At 36.4% G+C, this 17,395-nt stretch overlaps 2 protein-coding genes across 7 annotated transcripts; one reads left to right on the top strand and one right to left on the bottom strand.

The window, feature by feature from the left end:
- The first annotated feature begins 1,717 nt into the window (after window positions 1–1,717).
- Window positions 1,718–5,104, top strand: LOC114309931 (LOW protein: nuclease-like protein). Of its 6 annotated transcripts, none has more exons than XR_014330375.1 (3): window positions 1,773–3,189; window positions 3,632–3,770; window positions 4,613–5,104. XR_014330375.1 is itself a non-coding variant. In XM_028255806.2 (3 exons), the coding sequence occupies exons 1-2, from the start codon at window positions 1,831–1,833 to the stop codon at window positions 3,749–3,751; spliced, it is 1,410 nt and encodes a 469-aa protein (XP_028111607.2). In that variant the 5' UTR covers window positions 1,773–1,830; the 3' UTR covers window positions 3,752–3,770; window positions 4,613–5,104. The 6 variants fall into 6 exon arrangements, 5 of the variants coding, with proteins under 5 accessions (XP_028111609.2, XP_082726373.1, XP_028111607.2 ...); XM_028255806.2 differs by having other exon boundaries at window positions 3,701–3,770; XM_028255808.2 differs by lacking the exon at window positions 3,632–3,770 and having other exon boundaries at window positions 1,718–3,189.
- A 3,094-nt stretch (window positions 5,105–8,198) lies between these two features.
- MOL1 (Leucine-rich repeat transmembrane protein kinase family protein) lies at window positions 8,199–13,438 on the bottom strand. Its single transcript, XM_028255804.2, has 2 exons — window positions 10,440–13,438; window positions 8,199–8,930 (listed from the first exon to the last, which is right to left on the bottom strand). Exons 1-2 carry the CDS (start codon window positions 13,015–13,017, stop codon window positions 8,626–8,628), a joined length of 2,883 nt encoding a protein of 960 aa, XP_028111605.2. The 5' UTR covers window positions 13,018–13,438; the 3' UTR covers window positions 8,199–8,625.
- Window positions 13,439–17,395: the final 3,957 nt, after the last annotated feature.

Below are 17,395 nucleotides of genomic sequence, written 5' to 3'. Positions count from 1 at the left end.
GTATAAAAGGGTAGAGGACAAGAGGTTTCATTGTCGCAAACCACGCTCACAAATAAAAGCACCAGTAGATTCTTGATTCAAAATGACTGATATGGTAGTGGACGTGCAATGCATTACCAATTTAACTTAATTAATCGAAAAAAACCATCAATAAATGCGGCCATAAAGATCAATAACAACACAAACGTAGATATTACACACAAAGAAATGCAAAATGTAGAGAAATAAAAACTGAAGAAAATATTACAAAATGAGAATGAAAAATAATTGCAAAGAAGTGAAATCCACTACTGAAATAATGAAAATGCACCTTTATTCTCCTTTATCTCTTTTCCAGTCCCACCCCTTTTCCAACCGACTTCATTTTCCTTACCCTTCTAACCAATGGCTACCCTTCCATCATACGACCTTGTTACCGTCAGTTCTACGTCATCTTCCTCAACCATTCTAACATCCTACTGCATTACTCCTAGCCCCTCTTCAGCCTTCCTAACTCCATCTATCCATTTTCTTACACTCTCCAATGCCACATACCCCTCATTTACAAACGTCTCTCTGGCATTCGCAACCTACCATGCTTACTTCACTTCCATCATTCAAGAAAAAATGATTTTTGAAAGACAAAGATGTCGCGATGATAAGTTAAGGCTGTAGGGTAGCAATGGCTACGAGACTAGTTTTGCAATGAAGAATGGTGATAGTGGTGTTAATGGTGACAAGAGAGCAGTGAAATCATTGGATGGCCATCGGTAGGTGGTGGCCATGGATGGTGGCAGCTAGGGGTGGCACGCGGGTCGGTTGCGGCTACGGAACCTCCAATCCGCCATCCGTTTGCCAAATTGGCAGATTGGAGAAAATCAATCCGCATCCGTCCGTCAATCCGGCGGATGTGGATTGAGCGGATTGGCGGTTTGGCGGATAGATACGAATCAGTTTGGCGGTTTAAAATTTTATAAATTTTCAACATAATTCAACTTGTGCACTTCCTCCAAAAAAAAAAAAAAAAAAAAATTACAGTTAATGACTTAAAAAAATATTACAATCAGTGCATGCCTTATCCAAAGGAAGAAAATTTGAAACTTTAGAATATCACAATCACTACATGTCTCATCCACATACGACAATCACAGCATGCCTCATCTACATAAAGTATTATAATCTGTGGTTCTTAAAATATAAAAACAATTCAAACCACCAAAACTATGAACGGAGTAGTAGTAGAGATTGTATGTCTCTGTATTGTTACATCTATATATGTTTTTGAAAACAAAAACCAACCAGCATATATCATATTTTCTATTTATTATTTTTAGAGATAGATTTAAAAATCAAAAAATATAGATAAATAATATGTTTATTTTTTTCAATTCAAAAAAGATATTCAAGTTGAAATTTTTTTTTCAACAGAATATTTAAACTCTTTTTTAATTAAAAATATAAACAGAATATTTAAATAAACTGAAAACACAAAGTCTTATAATTACTAGGGGTGTTCACAATTTGGCGATTTGGTTGCGGTCAAAAGAATCTCAAATCCGTTATGCGTCCGCCAGATTGGCGGATTGGAGAAAATCAATCTGCAACTGTCCGTTCGTCATCACGCATCCGTCTAAAATGCAATGAATCGATTCGGGTCAATCAATTTTAACAAATCAGTATATCCGTTCCTCACCCTGACAACAATTATAGTTGGCGACATGATTTTGAATTTTTCGTTGTTTTTAAAATTTTAATTTTTTTAAAATTATTTAAAATATCCGTTTTCCAATAATGCCTTAACAAGAAACATTTCCTGGAAAGCAACAGTAGTAACATTGTCACTTCACAGCTATGGCAGCTGGCGGAGGAGGAACAAACGCCGCCGCCGCCGCCAAGTCCACCACCAAACGCCGCACCAAAAAACCCCGAAATATCCACCTCCACCTCCACCACCACCCCATCAACCACCACCACCACCACCACCACCAAAATCTCACCCAACTCATCTCCCTCGTCGCCTCCGCCACCTCCTCCGCCCACTCCTTCCTGACCCACCACGACCTCCACCTCCTCCCCTCCCAAACCCTAACCCTCGAATCTAAGATCTCCTCCACCTCTCTTTCTCTCTCCAAACTCCTCTCTCTCCTCAACCCCCCTCCCTCTCTCTCCCTCCCAATAAATCCACCGCCTTCCTCCTCTGCCTCCACTCCACCTCCGTGCTGGTTCCACCGCTTCCTCTCCGCCACCTCCGCCGCCGACTACGACCCCCGATGGGTCGACGCATTTCGCATGTCCAAGTCCTCATTCACTCTCCTCCTCCGTCTCCTAACACCTTCTCTGAACTCTCTCTCTCCGATCCCCCCCAATTACGCCCTCGCCGCCGCCCTCTTCCGCCTCTCCCACGGCGCTTCCTACAAGTCCATCGCCCGCCGTTTCATGCTCGATTCCGCCACCGCTTGTCGCGCTTTCTACATGGTTTGCAAGGTTATCAATGATAGGTTGGGTCATTTGTTCGAATTCAGATCAGATGTCAAACGAATTATAGTGGGTTTTGGTTGGATTTCGCTTCCTAATTGTTGTGGGGTTTTAGGGTTTGATCGGTTTCAGATTGATGGTGATTTGTTAGGTGAAAATGGGTCATTGATGGTTCAGGGATTGGTTGATTCAGAAGGGAGGTTCTTGGATGTGTCTGCTGGGTGGCCGAGTACGATGAAACCTGAAACAATCTTACGCCAATCGAAATTGTTTTCTGGCGTTGAGGATTCGAGGGAATTGTTGAATGGGCTAGCGTTTGAGCTCAGTGATGGCATTTCAATCCCTCAATACATATTGGGTGATTCTTGTTTCCCACTATTGCCATGGCTTCTCACTCCTTTTGTTGAATCAGATGATAAGAATGGATTGAATTCCTCAGAAAGAGCATTCAATTCGGTTCATTGTCGCGGAATGGAATTGGCTGTGACGGCGTTTGGTAGAGTTCGTGCTCGGTGGCAACTTCTATTGAATCGTTGGAAAGAGGAATGCATTGAGTCTTTCCCTTTCATTATTGTTACATGTTGTTTGTTGCATAATTTTCTTATCAAGTGTAGTGAGGCATTGCCTGATGAAAATGTGGGGTACTCGAGGGACCAAGTGCTGCCCCCTTTTGAAGGAGAGTTGGATGAGAATGGGCAAAAGATTAGGAATGCGCTCGCTTCGCACTTGAATCGAGTTAGTCAAAGGAGATAAAATGATGTAATTATGTCTTGTAGTTGCTCTTCCTTTTTTGCTAAACTTAATGGTACAAAGTTAGTTGCAATTAAATTTGACGAGTTCAAGTTCATTGCTACTTTCCTGTTTTATTGTTTATTTTCCTGTTTTGTTCAACAAAGATCACATTTTAAAAAATGTGATCTTTATTGACTGTTTTGGACAAGTGGTTTGTAATTTCGGTTTATTTGGTTTAAATTGAAAGAGGAATGAAGAATCTCACGGGTCACATGTTTTAATCATGCAATTTACAATACTTGGAAAAATATTATACTGCAGATACTTTGATGTCCTATTGTTTCATTTAAATTATTGATGTAGGGTCATTAGATGATGTGATATTTTACTGATTGTTAATTTATTTTAGATGATAACAAATGATTTTTTGAAATGATGTTGTTAGGATTGATCTGTTTAGGCTATTATGGAATAAAGTTCAGTATCGCACCTCAATTAAAGTTTCCTAGTTCAGGTGGGATGTCATCTGTGTGCTGGTTGCAAGAAAAGTAAATTCCTGACATGAAATGGAGGATGTCACCTTGGTATGTGGAGGATCTAGCCTTTGTTTTAAACTCCACTTCTTGTGTCACTTCTTGATATATGTTATTGGGAGAGGTCTGGGCTTCAAGTCTGTGTGTTTGTATTTGGGTTTGCTTCCTTTCTCTGTCATTTGCATTCTTTTCTTCTCTCTCTGTTTAGATGTTTGCATCTGCACGTTTGCATGTAAGGGAGGGTGTTGGATAACTTGACATACATTGTTGGGTCAACATTCATTTATTGTTTTTTGGTCTTTATATAAGAATAATCCCTCTTTCGGTGAAGAAGTTCCTATGCAGTCTCTTGATGAAAGAGATTTATCATTCCTTGTCAAACTCTCTGTCTTAGAGAGGTTCCTCGTCATTAAAATGAAGAGATCATGTTGTTTTCATATGTCGGATTGGCACGAAGCTTCTGATATCATTGTTGCTTAAATCTAGTCCCTTCAAGCTGTTGAAATCATTTTAATTTTACATGTATCCAGTGCAGTATTGCAGAAGCATGACAGAATGTTGTAGGACTTTGAACTTAGTGGAGAGAATAGACAACACAATGCTAACCTTGAAACTGACTAGATCTGCTTAAAGAGATGATGGAACATTGTTTATTGAATTCATTTTCACCAATATCTTTCAGACTTGTTCGTTGTTCACAGTTTCTTTGACTGAACATGCCAGTCCATGTGGTCCAGCTCCAGCCCTGACTTAAAAATGAGTAATGCTCTACAAGAAAAATGAAAAAAAAAGAATGATGACAAATGACATGACTGAATTGGAGCATTTCACTTAAAAACAAAACAATATGTCACGATGTTAGTGCCAAATTATTTCATTCTGCATGTCGACAGGGATGCTGAGTTGGCAAAGAAAGCTGATGGAGTGCCATGTAGTTCGTGCAAAATTTGACAAGTGGCATGAAGGCAAAAGAGATTCAAGTCAGATGGCAAGGCTGGAAATGGCACGGGACAGAGGCAGTTGAAAGCAGTTAAGGTGGAATGGCAATTAGTGACTTCAGAAAATGGGGCTAAGAACAATTGGCCCATGAAGTGCAAAGATCGCGGAGACATTGGTGGCTGCAGAGATCGTGGTCGGAGAGACTATAAAAGGGAGGCGAGATTCAAGAGCAGGGCATCAACAACGCTCACAAAGCTCATGATTATCTAGGAGTAGTTTTAGAATCATTGGAGATCTGTAACTTAGCAAATTAGGTAGTTATCTTTTCCCTTTATCCAAACCTTTGTATTAGTGATTAATACAAGTTTGGTTTGTTTCTTGTTCACATTTGATCTCCAAAAAGTTCTTGAATCTGTCAAGTGGTGAGCACAACCACAATTCCTTGATCTTGTTCTTACTTTGAAGTTTTGGTTTAATTGTCGATCTCAGCTCAACCAAAAATTTACAAACACATGAAGAGGACTTTAAATTTCAAAAAATTGTAGCTATAATAACTCAATCCTCTCATATGTTTTAATTCCCTCATTATATGTGTGTTTATATTTTTGATGTGAAATTTCATATTTTAATGTGTGACTTACATGTTTATCAATTTGTATCTGTCGATTATGAGAAAATTTGTTGGAATTACAACATTTGGATTGAAAATTGAAAGTCTTGGAGGAGTGATAAACTGAAATTGACTTTATAGTTATGATTAGCATGATTTTTAGGACATAATATGAAGTTTTCTAAAAATTTGATTCATAATGAATTAATTAAATTTATTTAAGCTAAACTCTTAATTAACCTTAATTTGACTCAAGAAGCTTAAGTGACAGAGGATATATGCTTGAGCCTTGTGTAGAGAACTTAGACTTGACCTCAAGATATTTTGTTGGAGAACTTCTAGAGAAGAAAAGAAGAGAAAAAGAGAGGAAGAGGAGAGAACTCAATCTAGGACCTTGGGACTTGGGAGTTGAAGGGGGAAAGCAATGATCTAGTTCAAGGTAAGTGATAATCAACTCAACTACCTAGAATATCTCTTCAATTGATGAGAATCAAGCCCTAAGATGAAGCTTTTACACTCATAGAAGTTAGGGTTTATGAGTTATGATCTTGATTGAATATATTTCATGAAATTGAACATGTAATCTTTGGATTTGGTCAATTAAAGAGTTGATTCTTGTGTTTTGAGTTGTCTTATGAGCAAATTGCCTTCGTATCATAGTCTTTGCTTGCTTTGAGCTCATGTATATGTGTATGTATATGAAAGGATGAAAGAATGAAGGAATCATGGTAATTAGAGTTCTATATGTCAAATTAAAAGAAGGTTGATTTCATTGAGCTAGAGTTTTATTATAGTCATATGTCATGTTTTTTAAGTGAAATTGCTTGAATTGAACCTCATAAATGAGTTTGGAAAGCTTTAATTTGTTGGATTTTCGGACTACACAAACAGAGCCTAGGACCGCATGTGTGGGGCTCACGGCTGCACATGTGGGATGCATAGCCGCACATACGGGGCTCGCAGTTACACGTGCGAAAAACAGAGGAGGCAAGTCGGGCATTTTGAAATAAAAGCACGTGTGGCACACCTCTCCGCACGTGCGGTGAGAACTTTCTGCACATGCGGGAATTGGGGAAAAATTCTGTCAATTTCCGTTACCCTTTTCGACCCTCTGAATATGTTTAAAAATGAATAGAAAGTGAATGAAACAGAAGAATAATTAAGTCAAGAAACTAAAAAAAAATGAATGCCATGTGTAGGTCACTTGTCGGAAGGGACCGTTGCTCAACCAAATCACTGTGAATAATAGTAGTGTAATGATATGTCATGTTTATGTATTTTTTATTACGATTTATGTATTTTTGATCGTGAATGGCATACGTTATAGAAATTGTGTTTTGATTGGAATGATTGAGCAATGACATATAAAATGGACTCGAGATCGTTCTATTTTTGTTATGTATAATGGGCCCGAGGCCATTATGTCTGATGTGGATTATTTATGATTAAAAGCCCTAAGGCCAAGGGTGATGGAGATATGCCGATGTTCCATCTACCTTACAATGTTTAAAACAGCTGTTGATATGTTGGGCCTGAGGCCGTTGTGTATTATGTTGGGTCTAAGGCCGTTCCGTATTATGTTAGGGCCAAGGTCATTCCATCTTATGTGGGCCTGAGATCGTTTTGGAATGTGATTATGAATAAGACATGTATATGATTTATATCTTTATTCTTCAAGACATATGCTCATTCACATGAACCTCCTTACATTATTTTTACTCACTGAGTCTTGCTCACTCCGTATTTATATATATTTATGAAGGTGATCAGCGTATTTATATATATTTATGTAGGTGATCAGCTAGGTCAGTTCCAGGAGTCTTTTGTTGGACCTGTTTTGTTAAGCCTCCAAAGTTGAAGCCTTTTTGCCTTTTTGAGGAGTCTCTATGCTACATTTTTGTCAAGTCTTTGGTGGTTTTTATTGAACACTTGGTAAATATGTAATTTTGGGCTTCTAGCTCTTTGTGTATACCTACATGACTTAGATTTATATATATATATATATGATCTATGTACATGAACTTTCTTTATTTGTGACTGGATGTAAAAAAAAAAAAAATCTTGGCATATAAGCACTGCTCAATGGACATTCTGTTATTTATTTGCTTTCACTTTAAGCCCCGTTATTGAATTTTGTGAAATTATTGTTTTGAGGCCTAAATATAGGCTAATCATGGCCTAAACTTTTAGGGACATGTTTGGATTGTGACAATAGCAGTCTTTGGTTGATCATTAGCACTATGCTTCTCTACTAAAAGTTTCTAATGGGTTGGTTTACTTGAGGGAATTCTATGGAGTCCAAAAAAAAAAAAAAAAAAAAAAAAAATAGATGCACCTTTTTGACACAAAAATGAGATGGAGCTTAAACTGAATCCGATCAGTTGAGAAGGGCATACGCTCTCTCTCCCCTCCCTCTGCTTTTGTGTGTTATGAGGGTAGAGTCGTGCGGGAAATGGGGTTCCTGCTGTGCCTTAAGGCACAACAAGCTGCTGTGAGGCCCATTGGTGGCGTGTCCTGAATCTTTTTCGATGATTCGAACCGTTTATATTATAAGGTTCGTCTAATAGATTCATGTAAAAAATCAAATAGATCATTAATGCAAAAAATCAAGTAAATTAGAAATTTGTAGCCTCCTAAAAAGAGCACATTTGTTTTTCAAAAAATAAACGGTTAACAAGATTTTAATAATTTTTTAAAAACAATTAGGACGTGATCATGGGATTACAGATGTCCGATTAATTTGATTTTTTATATGAATGATATACTCGACAAACCTTACAATATGAACGGTTCACAGATCATCAAAATACAGTCAAAAAATGCCTTCACCAGACCTCACAGCAAGGCTGCTGTGCCATAAGGCACAGCAGCAACCCTCAGTCCAGTCGTGGGTGGGTGTGTTCTCTCATTCCCACTGTAAGAACATGAAATTATAACCATTTTTTTATATATATTCAGAGGGAGAGATTAACCAAATACAGTAATCAATTCACTAATTACACAAGATAAGAATCCACAAAACTATAGAGGCCTCTATTTTACAACATGGAGTTCTAATAAAAGTGACAGAAACATGCTATCAACCAAATGCAATTCAATGAGCAAAGCAGATAACATCCCAGTGGTTGGGCCCTTCAACTCCTGCTCATCTGGTCCGTGGTTCGAGCCCCAACAGCCCTTCTCCCTCACCTTACGTACCTACATTATGCACAACATTCTTCCTCCACTCGGAAAAAAAAAAAGAAGAAAAATCAAACTTTCTTTATTATCAGCTAAACTACTCGTAATATCTGTTGATGGTTCGTTAACCAGGAGTCTCATGCACTGAGTCATCATTTTTCTAGTTAACGAGTTCTGTTATTTTGTGTGCGGCTTCGACCCGGAGAGAAGCTTCAATGCATCTTCCATGGATGGCCTCTCAGAAGGCCTACTTTTGGTGCAGAGCAAAGCAACTTCAAGAACCATCTTTATCTCATCTCTAGATGAATTGGAGGAACCAACGTCATTTTCATGGTAAATCTCACTTAGAAGTGTCTCCATTGGTTTGCCATGTATGCTTCCTCCACTTATCAGCCTACCATTGGTTAAAAGTTCAAGAATGACCTCCCCAAAGTTGTAGATGTCCGTGTAGAGTTCCTCCTTTATGGCAGTGTTGAATTCACCTGGAAAAAAAATTGTAGAACCAGATTTCCATTTTCCAGGAAAATGATTAGAAACATAAAATTACAAATAAATGATTTACCAGAACATAACTACAAAATGGAGTGAAATTTGCGAAATTACCAAAATGCCCTTTCATTCTATCTCCTCTACAAAACCTCACTCACTGCTGGTCAACCCCTCCACTACCGTCCCTGGTGCAGGCAGCCCCTTCCCTATCCTCCTCTGCCCTCTGCAACTCATCTTCGCCCTCTCCCGTCCCCACCTGACACCAACCTTGCCTCTTTCAGTGGGCTAGTGTTTGCAGGGGAGAGAGAAAGGGGAAGAGAGAAGAGAGAATGGGAAGGACATTTTGGTAATTTTATAAAATTTCTAACCATTTTATAATTATTTTGGGAGGATAACAAATAAATGAATTGACCACAAAGAATTACAAAAAAGGGCACGTGGAACCAAACCCTATCATAATTATAAAATTACTGTATTTTTCAGACAATGAACAGTTGGAAAAGTAATTTAGACTCGAGCAGTCAAGCTTATGCTTTATTTGAAAATTAGTACAAGTACTTTCCTATTCGTAATGATTGAATGATAAGGAATATTAGCTGTAAAAACCACTTTTACATGAACAAAACACACACAATCTCATGTTCTGTTCTATGAAAAAGCTTACGAAGTACACCAAACATTCTCTTAACTAGACAGATAGAGCTATGGAGGAATTTTCCAGGAAACTTCAAATTGTTAGTATGTACTAGTGGAAAATCTACTATGTTGAGGATAGAAGCCATAGAACATATTCTAGAACTGTTCAAAAACTTGGTACAACTTTGCAATTGTATATGGTCGCATTCGCTTTGTTTGGTTGTGTTTTCTTTCATTTTTTGGAAGCAAAAACAATGGGTAGTTTTCAAAAACAACTTTTTGGTGTTTCTTGAAAATGGGGTAGTTTTCAATTTTTTTTCCTACAACAGGTTCTGTTTTTTCAAAAACAAAGACAATGATTCAAAACCACCCATTGTTTCATACTGTTTTTTTTTTTTTTGCAAAAATAATTTTCAAAAACTTGAAAACAAAATTGTCGTATTTCTTAAAAAGTGTGTTATTTCAGAATTTTTTCTCCTAAAACAGTTCGCCAAATTGTTTTTTCTGAAAAATGAAAATAAGAAACAAAAATACAGCCAAGCAGATGACTTGCTATTTGCAGATGTAAGGAGTGATTCATAATAATATTTGATTATTTCCTAAAAAGTGAGTAGTTTTTCAGAATTTTTTTCTAAAATAGTTTTCAAAAACAATACGCCAAACAAATATGCATTTTTCTGAAAATTGAAAATAGAAAACGAAAACAACAACTAAACAAAAGGAAATCATGGATGCCTATAACCAACCTTCATGGAAAAACAATTAAGAACCCTTTCATGATTTTTAAGAATAAAAATACTAACAAGACTGGCTATTTGCAGTTGTAAGGAGTAATTCATATCAATGAAAGTTAGTCAAGTATGTACCTGTTTCAATCTTGGAATTTGCTACTGGAAATGGATTGTTGTTCCATTGTTTCAGAAATTTAAACCCGAATTCCACTAACTGAGGCTCCATATTTTCATCAAACACTATGTTACTTGCCTTCAAATCCCCATGTGGAATTGCAGGACAACAATCATGATGAAGGAAACAAAGCCCCCTTGCCATGCCAATCACAATTCTATACTTGGCTGCCCAATCTCTCTTCATTTTGATCTTCTCAGCCAGATTTCCATTAGGCAAGTAATCATACAAAAGATAAGCTAAACTCTTGTTGTAGCAAAAACCCAACAATCTGACCAAATTCTTGTGCCTCGTATCACCCAAACGAGTTATAAATTCTATCATAGCGGTCATCTTCTTTTGATCCACCTCAATCTTCTTCACTGAAACAGTAATCCCTGTTGGCAAAACCGCTTTGCAAACTGAACTTGACAATGGAGGTGTCGTCTCGTCGGTTTCCATAGAATTGAAACTTTTCAAAACATCATTTGCTGTGAATTCAGGGAATCCAGTGAACGAAACCATTTTCCACCGCCTTTTGCTTCCATTTCGAAAGTAGAATATGCCAAAAACTGAAAGTGTTATGCACAGAACCACCACAGCACATAGTATGAGAACCCAAGCAAATTTTTGTGTCTTGCTGATTCCCAATTGGAGTCCATTGGGAAATTTTGCTGTCCCGGGACAAGATTGCAAGGGTACTCCACACAACCCCGGATTTCCCACAAAAGCACTATTACCCATCAATCTGAACTTCTTTTTGGGTGGAATGGAACCGGAGAGATTATTGAACGACACGTTCAAAACCCTTAGGCTCCAAGAATCAGCAAGCTTTGCCGGTATTGAACCGTTGAAGTGATTGAACGAAAAATCTACAATACCCAGATTAGGAAGACTACCAATCTCCTCTAACAAGTGACCTGTCAAGTTGTTGTTAGCAAAATCGATCCTCTCAAGAACCTGGCAATCTGATATGCTTCCCGGGACATTACCTGATATCTTGTTCCTGCTCAATTCAATCACAGACAGAGAATTGCATGATTGGAAAGTTGGAAGATTACCGGTAATGTTACAAAAAGAGGCTGAAAAGTTCTGAAGAAGCGGCAGAGACAATGTTTTTTCCGGGATTACACCTCCAAGCTCAGGATTATTTGACACATTGAAATATTGAAGCTTGGCAGCTTGGTATATATCACCAGGAATCCCACCTGTGAATCGGTTTCTTGACAAATCGACATACTCAATATCGGGCAAATCACTGAATTTCAAAGGGATATCACCTGAGAATGAATTGTTTTCGATTCGTAAGCGAACAAGCGACGAACAGTTGGTGAGTGACGGAGATAGCCCGCCCGAAAAATTATTTGAAAAGAGGATCAACTTGAGCAAAACCCCTCCTGAACACACACCATCTGGAATGTTTCCATTGAAATTGTTGGTTGAAACATCAATCCATCTGAGCTTTGAGTTTGTTCCCAAGCTTTTTGGGAGTGACCCATCAAAGAAATTGTTCCAAATCAAAAGAGTCTCAAGTGATGGAAGCTCTGCAATACCTTGTGGTACAGTGCCATTCATGTTGTTGTACATCAGACTCAACAATTTAAGGTTCTTCAGCTCAGCAAAGCTCTCAGGGATGGGCCCACTAAGTTGGTTATCAGAGAGATCAAGGTTTGTTAGGGTTTTGACATTGCTAAACTCCCATGGAACCAAACCAGTGAGTTGGTTTTTGAACAAAAACAGCGAGTGAAGTTTAGTGAGGTTGGTGAGTTGGGTTGGGATTGAACCAGAAAGGTTTGAATCAGCAATGTCAAGGTATTGAAGCTCACTCATGTTACCCAATTGCCAAGGTATGGTTCCTTGGTATGTGTTGTAGCCAATCTCCATGTGGGTCACTGTTCCGAGCTGACCAAGCTCGGGTGGTATGTCACCGCTTAGCAAATTGCCTGCTAAATGAACGAACTCGAGCTTTTTGAAAAACCCATATTGGGATGGGATTGGGCCACTGAAATAACTCCCAGCTAGGTTTAGCGCTTTGAGGGACTCAATTTTTGAGACCGCGGCCGGTAAGTCTCCGGAAAAGCTGTTGCTAAAGGCATCAAGAACCACCAAGAAATGGAGGTTGGAGACCCCATTTGGGAATTGGCCTGAGAAGTTGTTTCTGCTGATGTCTAAGGTTCTTAGATTGGTGAGATTGAAAATCCCAATTGGAAGTTTTTCTGAGAATGAATTGTAACTGAGGTTGAGATCAACAAGGTCTGTGAAGAGATTGAATTGGTTTCCTGATAGTGAACCACCAAGATTCATCAAAGAGAGGTCTAAACCAGTGACCATTGTTGAGTTGTTGTCACATTTGACACCAGACCATGAACAAGCTTGGATTTTTTGAGATGGGTTTGGATCAGAAGGGTCAAACCAGTCACTCAAAGTGTTGGAATGGTCTATGAGCTCTGATTTGAAGCTCAAAAGTGCTTCTGAGAAGGGATCAATGGAAGACACTATGGAAACGAGCATTGAAGCAACAAGAACAAGGTTGAAGTATGAGGGTTTGAAAATCTCCATTGAAACTCATGAAACGAAAAAGAGGGACAAATACTGACACCCCAGATAACGAGTGGAAGATTGTTATGTCAGTTTATAATACTCTTTCCGTCTCAAATTATATTTGTTCTGTACAAAAAATAACAACTTAAAAATATTGAAATTTTATTTTATTTTTTATCAATTAAAAAATTTTATTAAATATTTTTAATTTATCAAAATAATTTAAAATTTTATCTATTTTTGCAAGTTCTTATTTTGTCGTGTCTGACCAACAATTTAAAACTAATTGAATATATATATATATATATATTTTTAGAGATTAGTGCATGGGGAATAGAGAAAGATTTGCAAAATGAAGAATGGGAATGAGGTAAGGGTTAGTAGATCAGAGATTATTGGGGTTGCTTTTAGGAACACGGGAGGGGTCCATTGGAGGGTGTGTTTAGTTGAATGGTGTTTGCCATTAATTTTGGGATAAAGCTTTTTTGCTATAGATTGGGGTGTGGAGCCATCTTTTTTCTACTTTCCCAAAGGGTAGAATTCAGTGGAGCTTTTTATCAGACATATATTTTTATGTGGTGCCCAACTGCTAGTTTTTGGTATCCATGCTTTCATCAATCCCCATTTATTAGATTTAGATTAGGGAAAAATTTAGTCCTTCATTGGTGATAAATAAAGGATCCAACTTTGTTTCATATTGGGATCTAGACTGTTTCTTGTTGAGATCAAGACTTGACTTGTCCAGTCAAGCCTATAGGCCCATTTTTGGGTCTCGTTTCAATAATTCAAACCGTTCAATGTGTAAAATTTGTTGAGTACTATATTTTTAAAAAAATTACGTTGATCGGATATTGATAGCTATTTGATCGGATTAAAATTTTGCCAACCGTTAATTTTTTCACTATTCATTTTTTTAATACAAATTTGATCCGATCAAATAGTTATTGATATCCGATCAATGTGATTTTTTACAAGAATATAGTACTCGACGAATTCTACACATTGAACTATGGGAAACTTACTGATAAGTCCCATGTACTAAGTTCAAAACCCAGCTAATCCCAAAACAAAATACTTGCACCAATTAGTCCAATACATTTTTAATTGTTACCAAAAAATTCTTTTCTTTTTTTTTTAATTTACGGACACTGTTCACATCTTACTACCGTCGGACTTCCGTCAAACGGTCGCCGGAGACTCGTCGGAATGTTCAACATTGTCGGAGACTCGTCGGAATGTTTAAAACATGTTATGAAACTGTAAAATTTTACAGTTCTAAAAAATGTTATAAAACTGTAAAATTTTACAGTTTTAAACCATGATTCATTCTAGCACCAAAAAAAAAATTTGAAACTGCAAAATTTTACAGTTTTCACCGCCTGTAACTAAAACTCGAAAATTATTTGTTCAGAATTCGAAAATTTTCTCATTACAAATTTGTGTGATATCTGTACAAATCTAAGTCATTACAGATCTGTTTCAATGATATTATAGATCTATTTTATCATCAAGAACAACAACCATAGATCAACAACTATCCCCAAAAAAATCTGTAAATAGAGAGAGAAAGAGAGAGAAATTGACAAAGATATATACACAAATCTGTTCAATCTAAGCACAGATCTGAGGATGAGCGTCTTCTTGTTCTTGTTCTTCATCGTCTTCTTGTTCTTGTTCTTCATCGCCTTCTTGTTTGACTTTAGGACTGAGATTAGGGTTAGAGGAGGAGGCGTAAAGAGGGAAGCAAAAAGCAGAGAAAGAGAGGGGAAAGGACTTTTGGGTGTACTTAAAAAGTTATGGGATTAAATGGTGTCCACATGTTCCACATGGGACCTATGGGTAATTTTCCCTTGAACTATTCAAATTATCGAAACAGAGCCAAAAAATGAGTCCATGGACCGGACTAGACAAGTCCAGTCTTGATCTTAACATGAGACAAGTTGAACCCTAAATAAAACCGAATGAGAAAAAATGATGTGATTTTTAAAAAAATGAGGTAATTATTTTGATGTGTGCTTAGACAAAATTGTTACCATTTTTTCACGCCTCATTTTTCATAATATGATTATGAGTTGTAGAACGTTTGAAACTAGAATTTTAATATTGAATGCAAAATCTTTTTTGATTTATTTTTAGTGGATTATTTTCTTCAGCCAATCTCCAATAAAATCGAAGGACAAAAAATGTTTTGTTTTTTTTAAAAATAAGGAAGTGTTTTTGATATTTTTAATGAAAAATATTTATTTACCAAACATTGTAATTTTACTTGTCAAATATTTTAAGAGCTTAAAGGAAATAAATTCAAAAGTTTTTGCATTCAAACAACTGAAATGTGGCAAACATACCCTCTAAATATAATACAATAGATTAAAGTTGTTAATAATACTAAACTTTTTTCCCTCTGTGTTCTCCAATAAGTTCTCTCCTGTAAATGAATTTCATACCATTGTAATTAAAGACTTGTCATATCAAGATTCCAATTATTGCTAACAACTGTGACAAACATCATTAATATATTCTTCTTCACAATAATCCATGATCCAACGACTACTTTGACTGGCTCTAAACCCTAATCCCACTCCAAAAAGACCAAACAAAAGCACCTTTATTTTTGTAAACATGGATTTGTGATGATTTCAACCATCATGTCCCACAGTCCTTAAAATTCCATTCATAACAACAATTCATTGAATTTGAGTTATTTTTATTTCAATTAAAATGATAATTTTTTCTTGTCCCAAATTACACGAGTTTTCATTAACCAAATGAAGAATTGGGGTATTTCACTGCCCATCCTATACCGAATGCAAGTATATTAAAATATTTAACATTTTATTATATATATTTTGAAAATAAATAAATTATGCCACTTAACTCTATTCAACTACTTGTCCTTGGAAAAAAAAATTTGAGATGGTGAATGGGGAGGTTTTGATAGTGGGGCAAGAAAATTCACACAAATTGGGATGAGTTGCTAAAGGTAGCCAGAAGTCATGGGATGGCAATTGAAGAGTAACGGGAAATCACGAAAAGTGGCCGAAGGTGGTGTTTTTGCGACCAAAGGTAGTGGTGTGGTGGTTATCGATAGGTGGTTGGTGGTTGGATGTGGTGGGCAAGGGAGTGGGTAAAAACTTATTTTGAAAAATAAAAGAAAACATTTCTTGCAAAAGTTTGGAAAATTTTAGAAATTGTGATCACTATGCGTGTGGAAATTTGAGTTTCTAAATTTCCTATCATGTAGTTTTAGAGCACTAACTTAACATGTTAATATAGTGTTCTCAAATTAATAAAATACTATTGGTGAGATTTTATTGGTCAAGAGCATCCCATACAAAAACACTATGATGATGCTCCAATACTACTAAATAACTGTTAGAAATGTAATTTTGTTCACCACAAAGGCAGGTGTAGATAATTATCCTTTTCTATTGGTCATTTCAAATCACTAAAACTCAATAAAAAAATCAATCAAAGAAGAGAGGTATCTTCATCCACCTTTAAAGTAATTGAACAAAATCAAACTCAGAATTGTTAGAATCTAATGCCATTGAAGTCTGTAACAATTGAAAGTTTCTAACTTACTAGTATTTCCTCAACCCTCATGTATGAGAGGTTGGGATTCAAGTCTCTCCAAAGACAAAATCAAACTTAAAATTTTTAGGATCTAATGCCATCGAAAGTCAATAACAATCGAATGTTTTTAATTTATTCGCACTTTTTCAACCTTTACGTATGAGAAATTGGGATTCAAATCTATCCAGAGACAGGATATAATAGAATAATTTCATTAATTTCTATCTATACCACTTCTCCGATGGTTTACACGTGACTTCCTTTCTCTACGCCCTTAAAAATATACTAGACATATAAAGTGTATTTCAAATATATATAAGAAAAAAAAAAAATCAGTAACACAGGGCTAGGGTATGTAAGGACAGAATTGTTATAAAAGTAATTTACTTTTTTCATAGTTTGCTTTTATCATGGGAGGTATATATAGCTTTTCGTGTCCTTCAAGCCTTTGGTTAGTGATTTTGGCTATCTATGACAAATAGTGATTGTGACCTTCTTTCTTTGTGTCCTTTTTGGTTTATCAGATGTTCAAAACAATGTCATGTGTAGTTGAGATTTATTTTAGATATATTATTATTTAAGAATTGAATTTGAATAATTTATTAATTTTTTTGAGTTCAAATTTCTAGTGTCTTAATTTTTCTAAAATGTTAAAAACAAACATAAGGACGGTTGTTAGTGTTGAAAATTATATAAAAAATGAATAAGACTATGTCAAAGTATTTTGAGATGTATAAAAAATATATTAAAATTATAAATATTTTTTTTTTTATGTTTTATACTTTTTATTGACAATATTCAAGACTATCATTAGTCTTGAAGA

Source organism: Camellia sinensis, chromosome 5, assembly GCF_055761805.1.
Source record: "Camellia sinensis isolate YWXY chromosome 5, ASM5576180v1, whole genome shotgun sequence".
Classification (NCBI taxonomy): Eukaryota; Viridiplantae; Streptophyta; class Magnoliopsida; order Ericales; family Theaceae; genus Camellia; species Camellia sinensis.
This window is presented reverse-complemented; position numbering and strand designations above follow the sequence as displayed.

Bases quoted from the DNA above. Each gene is read 5' to 3' on its own strand.
- LOC114309931 (XM_028255805.2), top strand. From the start codon at position 1,831: ATGGCAGCTGGCGGAGGAGGAACAAACGCCGCCGCCGCCGCCAAGTCC. The intron at 3,190-4,401 runs GTTAGTCAAAGG...AATATCTTTCAG, and splicing joins TCGCTTCGCACTTGAATCGA to ACTTGTTCGTTGTTCACAGT.
- MOL1 (XM_028255804.2), bottom strand. From the start codon at position 13,017: ATGGAGATTTTCAAACCCTCATACTTCAACCTTGTTCTTGTTGCTTCA. The intron at 8,931-10,439 runs GTACATACTTGA...TTTTTTTTCCAG, and splicing joins AAATTCCAAGATTGAAACAG to GTGAATTCAACACTGCCATA.